Here is a 23,881-nt window from a genome sequence, read left to right as displayed (position 1 = left end):
TCTTGTGGAAACAGCCAATATTCCCAGCTGTCTCTGAACACAACACAATTACAGTCATGTGTTGCTTAATGACAGAGATATGTTCTCAGGAATGTACCTTTAGGTAATTTCATCATTATGTGACCATGATAGAATACTTACACAAACCTGGATGGCACAGCCTACTACACACCCAGGCTATATGGCACTGCCTATAGCTTCTAGGCTACAAACCTGTACAGCATTCAGTTACCATACTGAATTTGTCACACAATGGTATTTTTGTATCTAAACATAGAAAAGGTATAGTAAAAATACAGTATGAAAGATAAAATGGTATATCTGTAAAGGGCACTTACCATGAATGGAGCTTGCAGGACTAGAAGTTGTTCCAGGTAAGTCAGTGAGTGGTGAGTGAATATGAAGGCCTAGGACATTATTATAACACTACTGTAGACTTTATAAACACTGCACACTTAGGCTTAAACACATTACATTTATTTTTAAAATGTTTTTCAATAGTAAATTTTTATTTTAAAAACTTAAAAAAATTTTTAAAATTAACTTTTTGACTCTCTTGTAATAACATTTAGCTTAAAATACATGTTGTACAGCTGTATAAAAATATTTTTTATATCCTTATTTTATAAACTGTATTTAAAACTTTATTTTTACGAGACACAAATACATACACATTAGCCTAGACTTACACAGGGTCACAATCAACAATATCACTGTCTTCCACTTCCAGATTTTGTCCCATGGGAAGGTCTTCAAGGGCAATAAGATGCACAAAGCTGTCATCTATGGTAACAATGCCTTCGTCTGTAATACTTTGAAGGATCTGCCTGAAGTTGTTTTACGATAAACTTCTGAAAAAATATATAAGTAGAAAAAGTATACTCTAAAATAACAAGAGGGCAGGTGCAATGGCTCATACCTGTAACCCCAGCACTTTGGGAGGCCAAGGTAGCCAGATCACTTGAGCCCACAAGTTTGAAACCAGCCTGGACAATGTGGCAAAATCCTGTCTCTACAAAAAAGACAAAAAATTAGCCGGGCATGGTGGCGTGTACCTGTAGTCCCAGCTACTTGGGAGGCTGAGGTGGGAGGATCACCAGAGCCTGGAAGGTCGAGGCTGCAGTGAGCCAAGATTGCACTACTGTACTGCACCCTGGGCAACAGAGTGAGACCTCATCTAAAAAAAAAAAAAAAAAGATAAAATAAGAATAAATATTACCAGCAAGACAGTAGACCAGCATCACCACAGACACATAAGACATCATGATTGAGATCTATGACATCACTAGGTAGGTGGTAGGAATTTTCCAGTTCCATTATAATCTTATGCAGTCCATCATTGAACAAAATGTCTTTATGTGAACCAAGACTGTACTGTAATATTTTTGGATGATCCTTTCCTTGGCCTCAGGTCATTTCCTCACATGCATACAGTGGTCAATACTTACCTGAAGAATCAGGAGAGATTCATTCCAGACCACAAGAATTCTCTCTCTATGCAGCTCTCTCCCTTCTAGCAAACTCTGGCTGCATTGGTTTCACCAATGCAGATAGGCTCTAGGCTCTATCAACAGAGGGATTCCACCAGGCTCTGTATGTTCCTCTCTCCTTGTACTATGGCTTAGAAATTCTCCCAAGGCAATAAACTGAGGCAAACATAGGACTCACTTTGTTTCCTGTTGATCAAGCTTCACTGTCCTTCATTGCCTGATATCCAATATCTTAGAAAACATTGTTTTATATATTTTGTCCATTTTTTATTGTTTCTGGCCTGTCTCAAACTTTTAACCATTACATGCCAGAACAAAAATTGATGCATTCAAGAAAAAAACTGGATAGATTTGTTTTCCACCACTCTGAATCAAAAACTGATTTATACTTGGTGCCTAAAGAATAGGAAATATTGTAGCTTACTTCTTTGTAAATATTAAAGAATGATTATGAAACATCAAATGCATTTTTTTTTTTTTAATTTCTAGCCCTATGTCATAATGATGTATCATTCTTTTGGAGGAAGCAGGATTGTTCATTGCTAAGTAGAATTAATGTAGTAACAAAGAAACAGAGTTAACAATGCACCAGGTATGTGAGAACTGCACTTGAGATCCCAAACTGAAATAAACTTATGAATACATAGCACACTCATCACATTAAATAAAATGTTCCCCAATTTTTATTATATTGTATTCATCTGGGATTATTTCTCCATTTTACATTTAAAAATTAGTGAAATTATATGTAATCATAACTTTTTTCCTTACAAAATAAAGTTATTCATGAAACTTTCATTTTAATCATAAAACCTTCTTTTCTCCTTATCAACTCATTTCTTTCATCTTAGAAGATTATCAATATTATATTTTTTTTGTTTTTTTTGAGACAGTCTCGCTCTGTTGCCCAGACTGGAGTGCAGTGGTGTGATGTTGGCTCACTGCAAGCTCCACCTCCTGCGTTCACACTATTCTCCTGCCTTAGCCTCTGGAGTAGCTGGGACTACAGGCGCGTGCCGCCACACTCAGCTAATTTTTTGTATTTTTAGTAGAGATGGGTTTCACCATGTTAGCCAGGATGGTCTCGATCTCCTGACCTCATGACCTTGGCCTCCCAAAGTGCTGGGATTACAGGCATGAGCCACCATGCCCAGCCAGTTATGGCTTTTAATGATAAATTAATTTGTCATATACCTACAATCATTGTTTGCACAAATTCCCATCAGTTCACTAGGAATCACGAGAAAAGCAGTGGGTCTGCCACTACAAAACACTTTATGCATCAAACAGATGAAGCAACTGTAAGGTATTTCTGTGATGTGTAACCAGGCTTGTAGAAGACTTTTCCACATCATTGATTTTTTATGTTAAGTCACATAACTTATAGAGGAAAGCTACCTCCCTCTAGTTTTCAATTCCTATATTTTGTTCCATAATTCATTTTCTTCAAATTAAGATTAATTTACACTTAACATTTATAAGACTAGTAGAAATTAACATGGGAAGCAAAACATACTAGTATATAAAAATGAGGTGAATAAGTACCACAAATAAAAATTATTTAGAACTAAATGACCAACTACTATTATAGTCTATAAAGATTTTCTTGCATTGTTCCTATCCTGGATTTACCAGGCTTCAGGCTTAGATCCTACCTAATCCCTCTAACTATTGCTTTCAAACTTAAGTCTCAGCTACCACACAGGCAGTGCAAAAACAGAACCACTCAAGGAGTTGAACCTTCACTATGTCTTAACTTCTCAGTCACAAAACTCCTATTCTGTTTTTTGTTTGTTTGTTTGTTTTTGAGGCGTAGTTTTGCTGTTGCTGCCCAAACTGGAGTGCAATGGCGCCATCTCGGCTCACTGCAACCTCTGCCTCCCAGGTTCAAGCAATTCTCCTGCCTCAGGCTACCAAGTAGCTGGGATTACCGGTGCCCGCCACCACACTCCGATAATTTTTTGTATTTTTTTAGTAGAAATGGGGTTTCACCATGTTAACCAAGCTAGTCTCAAACTTCTGACCTCAGATGATCCGCCTGCCTCAGCCTCCCAAAGTGCTGGGATTACAGGCGTTAGCCACCACACCCAGCCAAAACTCCTGTTCTAGTTGAATAGGCAGAAATGCTATTCTGACTACATCAAACAGAATTCTTTCTGATCCACAGATATCAAAGGTTTATGACACAACATTTTAAAAGGGGCGAAAGGTGAAAAAGCGCCCTACTTTTACTCTTAAATTAGCTGTCTGACCTTTGGCAAATACTTAACTTTCTGGACCTTAGTTTCTCCATCTAAAACCAAAAAGGTTAGAGGAGATATGACTATAGCAGAACACGGCTTATGGAAATTATGCATTACTGCTCTATAATCCTTAATCCATATATATTAGGACACTGTTTCAAAAATATTATTGAAGCCTTTAACCTCCTGATATGATGCAATAGGATGTTTATAAACTACCACATAAGAAGTATTTTTGCCCTTGCGCCCAAGTAGTCAAACCTGAACCTAATCAAGCATCTAAATTTTACTATCAGTTTACAGAAAATAAACATGAGAGAATAGGTTGAATGATTGTATGAGGATGGTAACAGCCAGATCCTAAATATGGGAAATTCAATCAGACAAATGACCTAACCTCTACAACAAATAAATGTCAACAACAAAAAAAAGGGGAACTCTGTTATATATTAAGAGAGACAAAGATATATCAATAAAATGAAATATGTGGACATAGTTTAGCTTCTAATTCAAAGAAACAAGTGTAAAAACATTTTTTGGCAATAATTATCAAAATCCTAACACTCAATATTAGATATTAGATAAAAATGTTACAGTGTCATACATTTCCTTCAAAATAGTTCTGGCTGACAGAAGGGTAGAGTGCGTGTATATGTGAATGAGTATTACGGTAGGGGGAGGGGGAGGACTTGATAATGGCTGAAGCTAGGTGTTGGGTTGTTGGGTTCATTATACAATTCTTTACTTTTGTGTATATTTGAACACTTTCAGAATAAATAATTTTAAAGTATGATTTTCAATTCTATTAAGTACACGTTACCTAATATATCACTACTCCATGTTAAAGAAATGAAATTCTCAAAGCTAAGAACAAAATCTTAAGAAAACAAAAAGACAAAAAAAGTAGTCACTAATGGCCCAATATAATTATCTAACAAATGATACGTTCTATATTTATTAACAAAATAAACCACTGAAAGCATACATGCAGTACAACTCCATTTATATTAAGGTCAAAAAGAGGCTTATTTCGGATATACCGCTAGACAGCCTTAAAACTATAACAAACTCTGAAGACAAGCAAGGTAATAGATAACATGAAATTCAAGATGATGGTTTCCCCTGGGAAGGAGGGGAAATACATTCACAAAGGAACACAAGAGGCTTAAAAGATATCTTTATGTTATGTTTCTTAATTTGGATGCTGGGTATATATGTTCATCTTATTACTCTTCTGTGGTACAATAAAAAAATATATTTATTCTTTGTCCTTGGTTCCTGGAAGAAAGCTCCTAAAACCCTTAAAATTTCCTGATAGGAGGTGTCTTTTATACTTCATAATGTATCCCTTTCAGTTATACCTGAGTTTATGTTAATGAGATGACTCATAAGGGTTGGGAGATAGAGAGGGACCCTAGGTATCTTCAGGATGGAGGCTGGTTACCAGAAAAACCAACTAGGTATTTATAGGATTGAAACTTTTAGCCCATCTCACTATCTCTGACAAGGAGAGAAGAACTGGAGACTGAGTTCAAATAAGTGACTAGTGATTAATGATTAATGAATCATGTCTGATCAATGAAACCCCATATAAAAACTTTGAAACCATCTGGCTTAAGGGGCTTCCAAACACATTAATGTGCTGGGAGGGTGGCACACACAAAGAGGACATGAAAGTTTTGCACCCTCTGTCCCCCATACCTTCCCCGATGTGTCTCTTCCATTTGGCTGTTCTCGAGTTGTATCCTTTACACAAAAACTGTAGTAGTAAAATAGTGCTTTCCTAAGTTCTGTGAGTCATTCTAGCAAATTATCAAACCTGGGGGGTAGGTCATGGGAATGCCCAAATATGGGGTCAGCCTGGAAGAAGTCCAAGTAGGTTGGGAATACCTGAGACTTGTGGCCGGGCATGTGAAATGGAGGCAGTCTTGTGGGACTGAGCACTTAACCTGTGGCATCTGTGCTAACTTCAGACAATTAGTATCAAAATTGAATTGCATTGTAGGACATCCAGCTGGTGTCAGGGAATTGCTACTGGAATGATGTATCATTAAATGGGTGGGTGGGTGTGTTTCATATATATTTTCTTTTCTTATAAATGACATATTTAATAGGAATAATTCAACTACTATGATTTTAAAAATCAAACAAAAAACTATGAAGTTGCACATACTTTTTAACTTACGGGACAAGTCATTATTCATAGGTCTTAAGTCTCAAAAGAGGCAGGATTGCCTGGATTCTCTCATTTGCAATTTTATCTTTCAATCTAATAAGAATGGCTTCATTAATTTTTTACACAAAACATTATCAATGTGGGCATTTTCTGGCTTATTTCCCAATAACTTACTCAGAATTTGGCACATCAAAAACTTCATTGCTGTTTACCTCAGTACTGAAACAAAAACAAATGAAAACTTATTCCCAAGTGGCATTATAAATAACAACTTGATTTTCCCCAAGTTCAGAATGAAGGCTTTAATAACTCAAAAGGGGCTACAATTCATGCAAACTAAGAAAAGCTACAATGCTACTTTCATGCATAGGTATACTAAATACATATTTATATAGTCTCAAAATAGTCTTTGTCTGAAATATTTGCTAAATAACAAGAATGCAACAACTTTTTGACCAAAAAAATGATCTTCTGCATTGCTTCCTAGGTGGGGCATTAATTTAAGTACATTTACCTAAAATTGGTTTCTTATAATTTTATTTTAAATGTAAGCTACTATTACCTAACAAATCAGCTTTTAATTATAATCTTATTTTAGCCTACAGAAAAATACGTATAAGATCCTTTTGTTTGAAATGTCACTGTCTTCATTTTTCTCTTTATCTTCCTTCTGTTTGGTGAAATGATGTAACAAACTGCTGCAAATTCTGTTTCTCACTCTACTGTTGGTTCATATTTGCAGATCATCATAGCTTAATTGATACAATGAACAAATGCCTCTTAAAAAACTGTTTTACTGGCCAGCAGAAATAAAAAACAAACCCTTCACGAATTACACTGATAAAAGTCTCTGTCCCTAACACTATCATAACTCTCAAGAATCTTAACAATTTTTTACCAAACTAATTACTCTACTCTTTTTTTTTTTTTTTTTTTAGACGGAGTCTCCCTCTCACCAGGCTGGAGTGCAGTGGTGTGATTTCAATTCACTGCAACCTCTGCCTCCTGGGTTCAAGCGATTCTCCTGCCTCAGCCTCCTGAGTAGCTGGCACCACATCCAGCTAAGTTTTGTATTTTTAGTAGAGACAGGGTTTCACCATGTTGGTCAGGATCTCCTGATCTCATGATCCACCCGCTTCGGCCTCTCAGAGTGCTGGGATTACAGGCGTGAGCTACCGTGCCGGGCTAAAATCTCTACTCTTTAATAATTATTAATTATCCAGTAGAAAAAACTGAGGAAAATAAACCTGGGTAATATTTACCCAAGTCTCTTGTTTTTGAATTGCTTCTGTCATGGAGCAAGGTGGCACAGATTTTGATCACAAGAGATTTTGATTTTTCTAAACATCCTTGACTCTATCTAGAGAAATGTGCTAAAAGTACAGTTCAGGAACAAAAAAAAAAAGAAAAAACCCAACACCCAATGGTCCCAATTCAACACTGCTTTTTAAAATTAAGCCTATCACACAACCATTTATTTTTGTTATACATTTTATCATTCTAACTCATATTCCCAAACTTTTCAGGATTTTACTTATCTATCAAAAAATCCCAATTATATTCCTGTTCTTTCCAATCCCACACCCCTCCCCCACAGAAAAAAAGCAATACCTCTCATTCTCTTCTCTGCTGATAGGCGTGTAGAACGGATCACTCCATGAAGGGCAATTGTAAATATCTATCATATTTGCAAACACATTTCCTCTTGGATCCAGCAATTCTTTAATTCTTTCCAGAATCTGACAGTTACCCCTGCAAATGTAGAAATGACATGTATTCACTGAAGAATTGTTTCTAATATCTAAAGACTGGAAACAACGCCAAGTGTCCACCTATGTGTGATTTACTGTTTAAACTGGAGTATATCTACAAAATGGAGTATGTGACAGAAAAAATAAGTTTAATTGAGTACTGATAAGGAGGAATATCCAGAATATACAGTAAAACGGGGAAAAAAAAAAACAAAACAAAAAAAAACCATGAACAGTGCAGAAAATATTGAAGGACAGACCGAGTGAAATGAGACCGTATATTCTCATCTGCTTGTATCTCTGCATGAAGACCGGAAGGATAAACAAGAAACTAATTTAAAATGATTACCCGTTGAAGACTATTAGGAATGGTATTGTACAGGGACTAGAAAGTGTTTCTCGCTGCATTTCTTTTCATGTAGTTTGAGCCATGTAAAATAAATATTTGCTAATCTTTTGATTAAAAGCTTTAAAAATCCAGTGGGAGAGGCTGGGTGTGCGGGCTCACCCCTGTAATCCTAGCACTTTGGGAGGCCCAGGCGGATGGATCACCTGAGGTCAGGAGTTTGAGACCAGCTTGGCCAATATGGTGAAACCTCGTCTCTACTAAAAATACAAAAATCAGCCGGGCTTGGTGGTGGGCACCTGTAATCCCAGCCACTCGGGAGGCTGAGGCAGGAGAATCGCTTGAACTGGGAGGCGGAGGTTGCAGTGAGCCGAGGTTGTGCCACTACACTCTAGGCTGGACGAGAGTGAGACTCTGTCTCAAAAAAAAAAAAAAAAATCCAGTGGGAGAATCAAAATTTTTAAAACATTTGACTGTGTAATCCTCCTAGAAGTAAGTAGCTTGAGGAAGAGAAATGCTGATAAAGTCGCGTTAAGTTTCAGAGTTGAAATTCAAGCTTCTGTATCTAACATTTGTTTCCCTGTTTCTTTAAGGTAGAATTAAAAAAACCCACATATATGACATATATGTCAAACCAAAAAATAAAGGAGTATATATTATAAATATATAAGAATATATATATTCTCCTTTATGTATTTTTTGTTTCATATATATGTATACACACATATATATATATCTCAACCAGAAAAATACTTGGTTTGTGACAAAGATGCACTTATTTGCACGAATCTATCTTGTTAATGACCAAGAAATGTGCTTTATTACAATCATTAGAGGACAGAAATATACATACATATTTAAATCTATGTAATGAAATGCAGGCTTATGTTAAAAAACCAATGACCTGCTAACTGAAAGAGTCGCACACTAATACTATGATTATTAAACACAATGCTATTCTCTAGAGAAGTAAATAGGTGAAATGATATCCAAGTTCAAAATTCTCTAACTCTTCCACAAAGACTGTGAAAATCACCTTGGAGTGTATGAACCAGCGTCCTGGCCCCGCCAGGTCCAGGCTGGGGCGGGCGCGGGCCGGGAGCGCTTACCTGCGGCAGGAGCGATTCAGCGACACCACCAGCTTCGCCTGGTTGTGGTGCGGCTGCTGCGCCAGCCGAAAGGCCTCCTTAATCCGCAGCAGTCTCTTTTCGCTCCCATGGCTCTGGGACTCTGTCCGGACAAATCCTGTCCGCGTTCAGCTACAGCCGACCCGCCCACCAACCCAGAGGCAGAGCTCTCCACGGCGCCTCCTCAGGCTTCTTGTCAGAGGGCCCCAGGCCCCTAGGGAGTGGTTACCGCTCAGGCATTCAAATAACTCCCGCGAGAGGAGGAAATCCCGCGAGACTGCCGGCATTGAGTAGGTAAGTGGAAAAGTGGAGCCTGCACCGCCGGCTCTCTGAACTCCCGGACGCCTCCCCGGTCTCACGCATGCGCAGAGGGCCTATCCAGGTGTTTCCGGCTGGAATGTGGAATTTGTGAGGTAAGCCGGAAGTGGTGTTGCGAAGGGAATTGTGGGGAGAGTCGAGGTGCACCTCCGCTGCAGAGACCTGAGATTTGCGGCGTTGGGCCCGGCCGGGTTGCTGCGTCCGGGTTGGAGGTGAGGCGAAAGAAGGACAACCTCTGATGGGAGTGGACCGGAGTCCGCTAAAGCGAAACATTCCAGGGTTCGTTGCGGGGAAATACAGTCTGGTTTTGCCCCCCTTATGAATTGAGGGAAGGTGAGAGCAGCAGCAATCCGGGCCTGAAGGGCGATTATGCTAGGGTCGGCCGAGGGGTTCAGGCCAAAGTTCTTTGGAATCCTAGTTGGGTACCTGGAGGACGAGAAAACCGGTCAGGAGTCTTCTGGGAGGAGGGTCATGTTTTAATCTAGCTAAAGCTGGTACCTGGCAGTTTCCACTCTTAAGGCCTAGTGTACTAACTAATGTGTGCGCAATATCAAAACAGGAAACACAGGGAAATGCAAGAGATGGAAGGTAATTTTAAGTTAGTGGCTGTGTGACAGTTTTGCAGTGCCTTCAGGAAGGTATTCAGCCTTATAAATCCTTTTTTAAAATAGACGATTTTAGACAGACAAAAGGTAGAAACGAAACTGTAATACATGTGTACTCACCACTGAATTGGAGAAATAAATGATTATATTAAGTGACTGAAGTCCTTTGTCAGCTCTACCCCATCTCATTCTCTTCCCTTTTGCCCAAGGAAACCACTCTCCCAACCACCTTTATGCAATCAGTAATGTGTACATCTTTTTGCAGCTAGCTTGTTTTACATAATGTTTTTGAGATTTGTCAGTGTTGTGTAACTCCACCTCATTCATCTTAATAGCTGAACGGATATTCTGTTATTTTAATATGTCACTGTTAAGTATCTCCAGTGCCTGACATACTTTAGGACTGTAGGTAGCTAAATGTTAGTTGAATGTATGACTGCTGTAGCATTTGAACTAAGTAAAAAAGAATAAATAGGACTTCATATGACCCAACAAGAGTATTCCAGGCAAAGGGAATAGTAGCCAAAAGCAGAGACATGAAAGTACATGAACTATTTCAAGAATTTCCATACTTTTAGTACTGAAATGTGGAATGTATGGAGATCATGTGATGAAGGAGAAACCTGGAAAGATGAGGCTTAACCTTAGAGGATATTGTCCTGAAGAGCTTACACAAGCTCAGTGCCATTAAATGCTTTTCCAGTTATGAAGAAGCTGATTAGAGCTGTATTTTCAGAAGATGATACTCAAAGCACACTAGAGATATATCTTAGGATATAAAAGATTAGTGACAGGGAATTTTAGACTATCAAGCATTATAACAACAATCATTGCATTAAGCAAGTAAGACAACCAGCCAGACTAAAAATCCTAAAACATTCTCCTAGTCCATCATATTATCACATTCCTAAACAATTATTAATATTTCATATTTTCTTCTGACAAACTTGCAACATTTTCTACTTGGGCCTCTCGCTTGGATGATACCTCGCATTCTATTCAGTTAAAAAAGAACTTCCCCATGCTTTCATCACCACATCTACAAGATCTGTTCCCTAATATACTGCCACTGCTATTACTATAGGTGAACTGTCTGATTTAGGAGGGAGAGTAAACCCTTTAAAAATAACTTTTTAATACAATAGTAACTGAACTAGTGTTATAAACTTTCAAGGGGGCATTGAAACATGAAAAGTGAGAATATGAAAGAATGGAATGGTTAAAAGACAATTGCTTCTAAGAGAATAATGATCCATATATAGAGTAATGTAAAAATAAGATACTTTTTTAATGTATGTTTCTTTTTTTCAGGTAAATTTAGGTTCTAAGCTTTAAAAGCTAAATCTAAATTTACATGTATGTTTTTATAGGATCTTTGTTTCTACTATTTCTTTTTTTTTTTTTTTTTTTTTTTTTTGAGGCGGAGTCTTGCTCTGTCGCCCGGACTGGAGTGCAGTGGCCGGATCTCAGCTCACTGCAAGCTCCGCCTCCCGGGTTCACGCCATTCTCCTGCCTCAGCCTCCCGAGTAGCTGGGACTACAGGCGCCCGCCACCTCGCCCAGCTAGTTTTTTTGTATTTTTAGTAGAGACGGGGTTTCACCGTGTTAGCCAGGATGGTCTCGATCTCCTGACCTCGTGATCCACCCGTCTCCGCCTCCCAAAGTGCTGGGATTACAGGCTTGAGCCACCGCGCCCGGCCTCTACTATTTCTTAACATAAGCAGTTTATTATGAAATAGAATCTTCGACAATCCTATTTTAAATAATATGTTGTATTAGCCTTTGTCTTACATGTTTCCAAATTGTCCAAATATAGTTGGATAACTTATTTGTTACTGACTGTGATAAAAATAGAATGTACATTGTACAGTTTACTACAGGTGTCATTAATTTTCTCATTCTTTCAAATATGTTGAGTAACTACCATACAGCAAGCACTGTTCTAGGAACAAGTAGATAAGATTTATTAGTGGAAAATCACTAACCTGAAACCAATCATATGACCATGTTAGTACACCTTGGTGTATGGGAAACTTTCAACTACAAATATTTGATTACCTTAATTGTAATTCTTAAGGGAGGCTAAATAGATGGATAGCTGAATGAAGTTATTACTTGGAAATGTTGTCATGTAGCCACAGGAGCCAGTTTCAGTGCACACATTTTAAGCATCAGTGTACACATTTGTAGTCTTTGGTGTTTTTGACCAGCAGAACCCACCTGGGTTATGGAATCACACTGGTGTACTTGATCGTGTTCGGGTATGAACATGCTCTGATTTACATTGAGTACTAATTGAGAATGTCTATTTAAAGTAAAGTTCTGGAACTTGTGGTTAGGCCAGAACCTCAGGTTTGAACTTCTCCCTTAAAATTCCTCTGGCTTATTAAAGCTGCTTTCAGAGATGTAAGTAAAGAAAGTCAAACAAAAGACTTTGTAGCACGTTTTGTTTAGCATGTTTTGTTTAGCACTGTTTTTCTTGAGCTATATAATAAATATCTAGGGAGAGGTGGCAGAAGGACAAAATTGTAGTAGTTTGAGGTTTCTTGGGGGAAAGTTGAAGCATTAAAACATGTTAGCATCCTTATATGAACTTTTAACTATGGAAGGAAGAGTCAATATTCCCTTTCAGGCAGGTGTTTATCTGGTTTAGACGGCTGTGTATTGCCCTTCAACTTTTCTTATGCATTAAAAAGAGATCTAGATGCATTTGCCTTCAGCAGTGTAGTTCTGGTCTAATATATTGATGACCACCCACTGTGCTGGGACATCCAAGACATACATGCCATAAACTTTTTAGTCCTGCTATTGTCTTTGGCAGAGGACATAAAACCTAATAAGAAAAGCTTTGTCCCTTTCCAGCCAAGGTTCAGAATTTGTAACGTCATCTTTCAAGGAAGCATCTAACCAAGATTAAGTCAAACGCATCTACCAGGTCCTGAATTCTCTCCGAGATGCACACCTTTTAAGGTACAATCAGGTACCATATGTAATAAATCTCTAGCTATTTAACCATCATTAAAGCATTTAGGACTTTGATTTCCTAGAAGAACTCATGGTCTGCAAAATAATTGTATTAAAAGGTAAAAAACCTGATCAGGAAAAAGAGGTTTAGGGCCAAACTATACAACTTTGTAACTAGACCAGTAACACAAAATAACAGTGTTTTTAAATGTACCCAGGATTTATTTTAGTCAGATATGGTAAGAGATGCAGATGTGAAAATGATTATCATGAAAGAAGAAATTTTTATACTCCTGGATCCCTGGAAACAGGAAGCATAGCACGTTACACCATGCAAGGGTACCATACCTAGAAGCAGCAGGGTCAGTGGGGAGAGGAAGTACAAGGAAGCTGCAGGAAAGCCTTTATTCGGTTTTCTTAGGAAGGGATGGGCAAAACTGGATAAGCAGGCTTGAACAGTTTTAAAATTGGGAGTTTAAATAATTTTGGCTGACTTGGGGCATAGGGGATATCCCTAGTTGCCTGGTAGCTGGTCCTGGAGCGATTAGGACAGGGCAATATTGGCCAGGAGTATAAAAACCCAAGATGTCTGTGTTGGGGGTGGGGGGATTCTGGACTGGTTAGTTTGCATAGGAATTAGCTAACCCTGGGAGACGTAGTACCTCTGCAGTCATCGAGGAACCACCTAGATACCAGATCATTAACAATACAAAAATAGGAAAATACAATTAATGTAAACAGTCATAATAAACATACAGTATTAACACAGTTAAGACGTTGATTTTTTAATAAATAAACGCTACAGTAAATGTAAGACTGCACCCCTCCCAAAAAATTTGAGGTAATTTGATGGAAAAGTGTATAAGGAAAAGTTGAAACTACTGTTATGGTCATAAGACTGAAATATACTATGATCCAAGAGAGCAGTGCAGCACTACCGAGGCAGGCATGACAAAAAGGAAGTATGTATGGTGAATAAGCTATAGTCCTTCATGGCTTGCTGTATTCTGTTTTGCTAATATACTTTCCAACTCCTGATGCCAACTTCTGGGTTTTACTGTTACTGTTTTTCTATTTACCAATCTCGAAGTGGTTTGCCTTACAGAAATAGGCCTAAGCCAATATAAGATAGTGATAAAGAGAGCTATAGACTTTTTACCTCACCATCCGTGATCTCGGATATCATAAAGGTCCCCATAGCTGGCAGTGATATTACTTTGTACTGTGATTCTTTAATGTCTTATCTCTGGTCTTATTCCCAGGTCAAGGATGCATTCCAGGAAACTTCCATAAAAATATACCATCAGCTCCAACCCGATATTTGACCTAGCCATGGAAAAGCTCATTGGCTCCTCACTAGATCAGACCATAAAAATGATTCAGGAATGAAAATCTAAGATAAATTCCCACCACTTCAAGACGTTCTTATACAAGTCAACAGCCTAGCAGATCAGCTAGTCTCTTTCATCATCAAGCAGACATACTCAAGGTACCAACACAGCAAAGGCACAAAATGTCTCTATATCAGTGTTTTTCACAGTGTATGTGAGGCCCATTAGTGAGGCATGAAATCAATTTTGTGAGTCACAATGAACTTTTAAAAATAAAATAAAATAAAATGTAAAATACCAAAGTGTTTTGCATGAATCCTTGGCCTGAATTGTGCACATTACAAGGAATGCTGAGTTCAATTTCAATATGAGAGGGTTATTTGATGGAGGGGATATGATGAATAGAATGTATATTGGCTAAGAAATGGTTTTCAGTCATTTATTCAGGGGTGTCTTGCTTGATTTTTATAATAGTAAGGTTAATGTTGTACAGTCACATTTTATATTATAATTACTTGCAACTAGTTTTGAAGTCTGAGATATTCAGTTGAGATTCAATTGCAAACTTTGAGTGTAGTTTTTAAAAATATGTTACTTAGACTATATATTTTTTTCTTCTTTTTTGAGTTAATGCCAATTATAACATTTTAATCAAACTGGAACAAATTGCTATTAAAATGGATCATTTCTTTATTAAAAGAAAGAGGAATAGTGAAGTGAAATATACAGAAGCATGTTCAAGTTCATCTGTTGAATCTGGAATTGTGAATAGTGACAATATTGAGAAAAATACTGACTCCAGTCTGCAAACTTCAAGTTCATTTGAGCCGCATTTCAAAAAGAAAAAAGTAAGTGCAAGACGTTATAATGAAGATTACTTAAAATACGGCTTTATCAAATGTGAAAAACCCTTTGAAAATGACAGACCTCAGTGTGTTATTTGTAATAATATTCTTGCAAATGAAAGCTTAAAACCTTCAAAATTAAAAAGGCACTTAGAAACTCAGCATGCTGAACTTATTGATAAGCCTCTTGAATATTTTCAAAGAAAGAAAAAAGATGTAAAGTTATCAACACAATTTCTTAGTTGTTCTACTGTTAGTGAGAAAGCCTTATTATCATCATATTTAGTTGCATATCGTGTGGCAAAAGAGAAAATAGCTAACACAGCTGCTGAAAAAATTATTCTTCCAGCGTGTTTGGATATGGTGCGTACAATATTTGATGATAAATCCGCTGATAAATTAAAAACTATACCTAATGATAACACAGTATCTCTTCGAATTTGTACTATTGCAGAACATTTAGAAACAATGCTTATTACTCGGTTACAGTCTGGTATAGATTTTGCAATCCAGCTTGATGAAAGCACTGATATTGGAAGCTGCACGACACTTTTAGTTTATGTCAGATATGCGTGGCAAGAAGATTTTATGGAGGATTTTTTGTGTTTTTTAAATTTAACCTCACACCTAAGTGGATTAGATATTTTTACAGAATTAGAAAGGCACATAGTTGGCCAATATAAATTAAACTGGAAAAACTGTAAAGGAATTACAAGTGATGGCACAGCAACCATAACTGGAAAACATAGCAAAGTAATTAAAAAATTACTAGAAGTTACTAATAATGGTGCTGTGTGGAATCATTGTTTTATACATCGTGAAGGTTTAGCATCCAGAGAAATTCCACAGTCTCTCATGGAAGTATTGAAAAATGCAGTGAAAGTTGTTAATTTTATTAAAGGAAGCTCATTGAATAGCCGGCTTCTTGAAACATTTTGTTCAGAGATTGGAACTAACCATACCCACTTACTGTATCATACCAAAGTTCGCTGGTTGTCTCAAGGGAAAATACTAAGCAGGGTTTATGAGCTCAGGAATGAGATTCACTTTTTTCTCATTGAAAAAAAATCTCATTTGGCAAATATTTTTGAAGATGATATTTGGGTAACAAAATTGGCATATTTAACTGATATTTTTAGCATTCTTAATGAACTGAGTTTAAAACTACAGGGGAAAAACAGTGATGTATTCCAACATGTTGAACGTATTCAGGGATTTCGAAAGACATTATTGTTATGGCAAGTAAGACTTAAAAGTAATTGTCCTAGCTACTACATGTTTCCAAGATTTTTGCAGCATATTGAAGAGAATATTATTAATGAAAACATTTTGAAAGAAATAAAATTAGAGATATTGTTGCATCTTACTTCTCTATCTCAAACTTTTAACCATTTCTTTCCAGAAGAAAAATTTGAAACATTAAGGGAAAACAGTTGGGTAAAAGATCCATTTGCTTTTCGAAACCCTGAATCAATAATTGAGCTAAACTTGGTGCCTGAAGAAGAGAATGAATTATTGCAGCTTAGTTCTTCATATACATTGAAGAATGATTATGAGACCTTAAGTTTATCAGCATTTTGGATTAAGGTAAAGGAAGACTTTCCATTGTTAAGTAGAAAGAGTGTCCTACTATTACTACCATTCACAACAACTAGTTTGTGTGAACTAGGGTTTTCCATCTTAACCCAGTTCAAAACAAAGGAAAGAAATGGGCTAAATGGTGCAGCAGCTATGCGGGTAGCATTATCTTCCTGTGTTCCAGACTGGAATGAACTTATGAACAGGCAAGCACACCCATCATAGTAAATAAAATCTTACCTAGTTTTTGTTTTTGCATTTCTTATTTTGTAGTATTTTTCTATGTTATATTTAAATGATACTATAACATTGTGATACTTTTGTTTTAATTTTTGTTGTATTTAATAAAATTATGTTCATTGAACAAAAATTTAATGAATTTCTGTTAGAGGCCAGGAATTATTCCAGAGACATTTGTGATACAATAGTGAGCAAAACAGATAATTCCCTAGCAGAGTTTATATCCTGGCAAGGAGAAATTGAAAGTAAACCTAATAAATACGCTTTATAATATTTAGAAGCTATTAAGTGCTACAGAAAGAGTAGTAAAAAGGAAGATCAGGGAAGTATTGGGGAACCAAACCATGAAGGGTTCTGAAGACCATTATTGGGCCTCTGGCTTTTGTCAGTGGACTAGAGAACAGTTGAAGGGTTTAAGCAAAGGAGAGAAATGATCTGAGCTAGGTTTTAATAAACACTCTGGTCACTATTTTAAATGCTTAGGATAAGTGAATTAAATGTTACTTTCCCCTCACTGGGCATGGTGGCTCAGACCTGTAATCCCAGCACTTCGGCAGGCCATGGCAGAAGGATCAGTTGAGCCCAGGAGTTAAAGACCATCCTGGGCAACATAGTGAGACCTTGTTTCTACTAAAATTTTTCTAAAAATAAGCCAGGTTTGGTGGTGCTCACCTGTAATCCCAGCTACTCGGGAGGCTGAGGCAGGAGGGTCGCTTGAGCTCAGGAGTTTGAAGTTGCAGTCATCTGTGACTGCACCACTATAGTCCAGCCTGAGCAAGAGAGTGAAACCCTGTCTCAAAAAAATTAAATGTGACTTCCCTAAAAAAAACCTTTTCTAACCACCCTAGGGTAAATCCTCCATTATTACTTTTATTTTTTTGTTTTCCTTGTAGTATATAATATGTAATAATTTTGATTGCTAATTGTCATTCTGCCACCTTGGAGTATATAATTTGTAATTATTTGATTACTCTTCTTCCATAGTGGGGGAGATGATGTCCATTTGCCTGATACATAGTGTGTATTCAATATACATTTGCTAAAGAATACGTGAATCAATAATACCTAACATCACTAATTTGCAGTCATTCCCAAGAGTAATTATTAAATGTGTGGCAATTTTCTTTGCCTTTTTTACTTTCAGAAATCTAACTTTGACATGACTTCTGTAACCATCCAGAAATGACATTGATGTTGTTTCTTCACATTGTTGCTGATGCTTAAGCAATGTATATTGTGTAATATACAACATAGTCTTCAAACTAATTTCAACCTCTGCTTCTCTGTGTACTCCGTTATCCCACTGGGTGATATCATTTGGCATGGTCATTCTCATTAAAATCATACAGGGTAGCAATACCTTTCCATGTGCTACCATGCCTAGCCTTATTTAATTTTTCAGATTTTCTATTCTATTGAAGGTAATTGATTTTTTTCTTTTTTGATGCTTGAAATAAAGTGTTGAAAAACAATTCTCTGTGAATAGCTCGTATTTCTGCACAGTCTGAATCCCGTGTTTGACCGTGTTCACATCCAAATTAAGAATGTATAAAGGAGGCCGGGCGCGGTGGCTCAAACCTGTAATCCCAGCACTTTGGGAGGCCGAGACGGGCGGATCACAAGGTCAGGAGATCGAGACCATCCTGGCTAACACGGTGAAACCCCGTCTCTACAAAAAACTAGCCGGGCGAGGTGGCGGCGCCTGTAGTCCCAGCCACCCGGGAGGCTGAGGCAGGAGAATGGCGTGAACCCGGGAGGCGGAGCTTGCAGTGAGCTGAGATCCAGCCACAGCACTCCAGCCTGGGTGACAGAGCGAGAGTCTGTCTCAAAAAAAACAAAAAAAAAAAAAAAGAATGTATAAAGGAAACATTCCAGGATAGTGAAGCTAGAGATAGCACCTCCCGTAAACACATCCCAGGGAAGTAAAGATAAAGCCTTCTCTTTTCTCACACCAGGAGGTGAATTTGCCAACATTCCAGAAATAATGAGTAATCTCTCTGCAGAAGATGGGCAGACATGTCAGCAGCCCTATAAAAGCCTAGAAACTTAAAATTTGGGGCTCCTCTTTTGTAGTGCAACCCGCTCCACACAGAGGTAACACCTGGCCCTTAGTGTATTACATTACAGGAATTGGAGCATGGGGAACACACACAATGCTACTCTGGCTGCTGTTGTGTTTGGCTGGGGTGCAGTGGCACGATCTCAACTCACTGCAAGCTCCACCTTCTGGGTTCACGCCATTCTCCTGCCTCAGCCTCCGGAGCAGCTGGTACTACGGGTGCCTGCCACCATGCCTGGCTAGTTTTTTTTTTTTTTTTTTTGTATTTTTAGTAGAGACAGGGTTTCACCGCGTTAGCCAGGATGGTCTCGATCTCCTGACCTCGTGATCCACCTGCCTCGGCCTCCGAAAGTGCTGGAATTACAGTCGTGAGCCACCGTGCCCAGCCTCTGGCTACTGTTTTTATTGTAAATAAGAAATTGTGTCTCTGATCCAGAGGTTTGTGTGTTTCTGTGTCTCTTTTGTAAAATCTCTTTTACCATGTAAGGTAATATTCATGGGTTTCAGGGAGTAGGATGTAGACATCTTTGGGGAGGCCATTATTAAGCCTACTGTAGTCCACCCTCTGGTCCCCAAAGACTCATCCATCCCATGTGAAAAATACATTCACCCATCCTAAGGTCCCCATGAATCTTAACCCATTATAGCATCAGCTTAAGTGCAAATCTCATCTAAGTTTCAACTAAAGAGTCCCAAATCTTGTATCTAAATTAGATATGGGTGCAGTTCTGAGTATAAATCTATTCTGGAGCAAAGTTTTATATCTAAGGACCTGTGAAACTAGAAAGCAAGTTCTGTGCTCTAAAACAGTAGTGGGACAGAAATACGGTAACAGTCATAGACGTTCCCATTCAAAAAGGGAGAAAATGAAAGCCAAAAAGAAAACAGCCAATCCCTTTCAAAGTCCCATGGGCAAACTCCATTAGGTTACTAAGCCTGGGAATAGCTGTGGCTCCTACACCTGCCCTTTGTACCTGGGGCTCCAACCCTCAGAGCCATCCTTTTTAATGAGAAGTACCACATGTCTGCTACTGAATAGTTTTATCAGCCCATTTCCTGCTGGTAGAATTTAGGGAGCTCGATTGTCTTCTTTCATTTCAACCACTCTGTCTCTTTTAGTTGAATTTCACAGTGTTTCTATTGGTAAACAAAACATTGTGAGTCATAGGGATTCACTCCATTGAGAGAGAGGCTTCTCAACAGATGTTTCCTGAATAATCCTAGCTCTACTTGGGGCTTCTGCTGAGATTGGTTGAGATGGTTTGTGAGTCATATGCCTCTTCAAAGAGCCCTCTGTGTATCAGAATACTGTAATCTTTTGTGCTTCCTAAGCAGCAGCAAAAGACTACCCACACTTACAAATAGTTAAGATAATAAATTTCATATTGTGTGTATTTTACTACAATTTAAAATTCAAAAACTTTTTAAAGAAGGATGTGCAGCCACATTGTTGGCTTTCTCGCCAGAGCATGTTTTCCTTACAGTGGATCTCTTAGCTTTGGCATCTTTTGCAATCTGGATAGGCCGAGAATTTCTCAAATCATTAAATCATGGTTTCATTTTCTAACAGTTCTCTCAATTTATCCCTTTTCTCTCTCATTTTTCTAAAAGCAACAAGAAAAATCCAAGTCAGACCTTCATCACTGCTTGGAAACTGCAACTATACAAGTTCATTGCTTAAAAGTTCTGTTTTCTTACAATTATAGGACACAATTTATCTAGGCTTTCTACTACTGTATAACAAGAACCCTCTTTCCTTTAGTTTCCAAAAATACGTTTCTCATTTTCTTGTGAGCTCTCACCAGCAGCGCTTTTAACAACTATATTTCTACAGTTTGTGGTGTGTGAAGATTTTCTCTGATATGATACAGGTTTTCTCTACCATGCTCTTCAGTTACTTCCAAGCCCTCATGATACCCGTATTTTTACTAACAGCCTATTCAAGCATATTTAGGCCTCTTCTATCACATTCCTAAGAATTTTTCCAGTCTTTCTACAGATTATCCAAACCCAAATTATTTCTATAACTTTAGTGTTTGTTACAGCAAAGTTGTCATAATTTGGGGCCAGAAATATCTTTCTCTTGACTGAACTCACCTGTTCTCCAATCTTGCTTTTTCTTTGGGATGCCTTCCTCATGGACTCTGGTCAAGATTAAACAAGAATAATAGTCCTACTCATGGTGACTGCCAAGTTCAACCTTACAAATGAGGAGAAAAGGGGGCAGAAATAGTGACGGTTTCAGGTACCCAAATCTCTATTTGTTTCCTATTGCTGCTTTAGCAAATTGCCACATAGTGGCTTAAAGCAACATAAATTTATTCTTCTTTGGAGTCAAATGTATACTGGGCGAAAGTCAAGGTGTCAGCAGTGTTCATTACATCTGGATTATTCAGGGAAGAACGTTTCCTTACCCTTCCAAGCTTCTGAAGTCTGCCTACATCCCCTGTCTTATGTCTCCTTCCTGCATCTTCAAAGCCAGCAGCATAATATCTTCAAGCATCTCTCTGCTTTTGCCATCACATTATTTTCTCTGTGTCTCTGATTTACCTGACTTCCTCCTGTAAGGACTCAAGATTACATTGGACTCATCCAGATAATCCAGTCTGTTCTCCCCATCTTAAGATCCTTAATTTAATCACATCTGCAAAGGCCTTCTTACTATGTAAAGTAAGATATTCATAGGCTCCAGGGTTTAGGACATGGACATCTTAGCTGGGTTATTTTTCAACCTTCCACAACAGACAATAAACATACAGAACATATAAGATAAGCATTCAAAACCATCATTGAGAGCACCCTATGGAACACATTATTCTAAGGCCTTTAAATGCATAATCTCTCTTCATTCTCTGGCAATCAAGAATTCTGGCCAAGAAAAGAAACACAGTTTTCAATAAGGAAGCTCAGAAATTATTGATAATTCATAATGATCAAAAGAACAAAGTCAAAATACCTTAGCATTGTGCTCAATTGCTTTAAGTTATAACTGTAATTTTCCTGTCCAGTCTCCATCTGCATCCTATTTACCAATCGAACTAAACTTTCAAATGTTTTCAGAAGTTCCATGGTTTTTCCTTTTCTGCCTTTGCTCAGGCAATTCATTCCATCTGAAATCTCTTTTCCTCCAACTGTATATATCAGCATATTACTATTTCTTCTTCTAGACATTTATATAAGTGGAGTAATAAAGTTTGTGTTCTTTTACATCTAGCTTCTTTCATTCACCATATTTTAAAAAGATTTGTCATTTTTTTGTATTGCTAAATAATACTCTATTGTATGATGATATTGCAAGTTATTAATCTATTCTCGTTGGACATTTGCATTATTTACTGTTTTGAGTTACGAATTAAGTTTCTATAAACATAGGCACAAATCTTTGCATAGACGTATTTTCATATTTCCTTTGGCAAATACATAGGAGTGGAATATCTTCTTGGGTGAAGTATTTGTTCAACTATTTTGCCAATTTTAAGATATGGTGGTTTTTCTTATTTTTGTGTTTGTTGGATATAAAATGCTCCAGAAATAAATGCTCGGTGCCACGAAGTAAAACCAGCACTCAGGCAAAAGTTTAATCCTCTCAGCAAGGCAATTGACTTCTGAAGAAGGGTGCCACCTGTGCCAATTAAGATCGCAAGAGCACAGAGAACAAAGGAGACTAGGGGATTTTTATATCCTTAACGCAATTCCTACCTCTGTGTCCCTCCCCCATGGGCTAGGGTCCAACTGCACAATCTGAACTGATCCGATTGGCTACTTGTACATATTTTTCTAAATATAAAAGGGGAGGGGGACATGAAGTGCAGAGGTAGAACATGTGAGATGTGCAGTTTCGGAGACACAATGGGTGAAGGTAACCAAGGGAACAGATGTGAGTTATTGATTAGGGATGACGGAAAAGGGGTAGGCTGTTTTACAGTAACTAGGGGCAAGGAGGAATAGGAAAGTTGAATTTGAGAACAAAAGACAAGGAAGTTAGCAGGCTAAATTTTTGAAGAGAAACTCAGAGAAATTCTTTGTATCTTACAATTCCTCCCTTTTACATTTTCTTATGATTTTTCTCTTCAAACTTTTTAACATGTCTTGGCTTTGCTGTTTGTTTTGATCTTCTAACAGGAAACGCTTACTTGAATAAGGTGGAGGAGAACTAAGGGAGGCTTTAGTAAGTGCTGTTTGTACAATTTTTTGTATTTGCCCATGGATGCATGGTATGACACATCACCTAATGAGTACACCTATTACAACTGCAAGAGAAATAAGAATTGAGGCTATGATTTCTTTCTATTTACCAAACCACTTTCCTAGCCATTCTGAAATAGGGTCATCGGCTTCAGAATTTTTAGCTAATTGATTGGATAAAGCAGTAAATCCCTGCAAGGCCTTTGTTATGCTTCCATTGGGAGCAGTGTTGTTTGGGATGAAGGTACAGTATTGGGTTTTAATTATAACACAAACCCCACCTTTTTTGGCTAATAACATGTCTAGAGTTATTCTGTTTTCCCAAGCCATTTGGCTAGTAGGACTTAATTGGTCAGCTGTTCCTTTGATAGCATCCTTGGTATAATTAATAAACTGCTGCTGATTATAATAGATGTAATTTATCCAAGCTATATTTTTATTAATAGTTACCTGTGGAAATATGGATTTAAATCCTGCAGCTATTTGGTCATGGGCTTTGAATCTGTTAGGCACTTCTTGTGGGACTCCAGTGACGTCTGTGTTAACTTGAGAGTCTATTTTTTTTGTGTGTTCTGGTTTTTATTTTTCTGGTTGATGAAATGCCAGGGTGAAAGGGATAGCCAA

The 23,881-nt window shown here is 37.7% G+C and overlaps 2 protein-coding genes and 1 long non-coding RNA gene across 7 annotated transcripts in view; 2 read left to right on the top strand and 1 right to left on the bottom strand.

Moving 5' to 3' along the window:
• Positions 1-1,119: 1,119 nt before the first annotated feature.
• Positions 1,120-9,694, bottom strand: LOC111539165. Its single transcript, XR_002730596.3, has 4 exons — positions 9,116-9,694; positions 7,521-7,661; positions 6,084-6,128; positions 1,120-1,177 (listed from the first exon to the last, which is right to left on the bottom strand). It is a non-coding gene; the product is annotated as an uncharacterized LOC111539165 (long non-coding RNA).
• Positions 9,453-23,881, top strand: part of BST1 (bone marrow stromal cell antigen 1) — a 62,608-nt gene continuing 48,179 nt past the window's right edge. The window contains exons 1-2 of one of the 4 annotated variants that reach the window (XM_023206940.1): positions 16,652-16,782; positions 21,226-21,317. The gene's annotated coding sequence lies outside the window, so the exon portion shown is untranslated. Of the gene's footprint in view, positions 9,547-15,074; positions 15,199-16,651; positions 16,783-21,225; positions 21,318-23,881 lie in introns of those variants that run through there. The other 3 variants (XM_023206943.2, XM_023206941.1, XM_023206939.2) reach the window with 3 other exon arrangements.
• On the top strand, positions 9,533-18,485 carry FAM200B (family with sequence similarity 200 member B). 2 transcript variants are annotated; one of them, XM_023206938.2, is made up of 2 exons: positions 9,533-9,663; positions 14,282-18,485. In XM_023206938.2, the coding sequence occupies exon 2, from the start codon at positions 15,028-15,030 to the stop codon at positions 16,996-16,998; it is 1,971 nt and encodes a 656-aa protein (XP_023062706.1). In that variant the 5' UTR covers positions 9,533-9,663; positions 14,282-15,027; the 3' UTR covers positions 16,999-18,485. The 2 variants fall into 2 exon arrangements, with proteins under 2 accessions (XP_023062706.1, XP_023062705.1); XM_023206937.2 differs by lacking the exon at positions 9,533-9,663 and having other exon boundaries at positions 14,372-14,508; positions 14,978-18,485.

Source organism: Piliocolobus tephrosceles, chromosome 3, assembly GCF_002776525.5.
Source record: "Piliocolobus tephrosceles isolate RC106 chromosome 3, ASM277652v3, whole genome shotgun sequence".
NCBI lineage: Eukaryota > Metazoa > Chordata > Mammalia > Primates > Cercopithecidae > Piliocolobus > Piliocolobus tephrosceles.
This window is presented reverse-complemented; position numbering and strand designations above follow the sequence as displayed.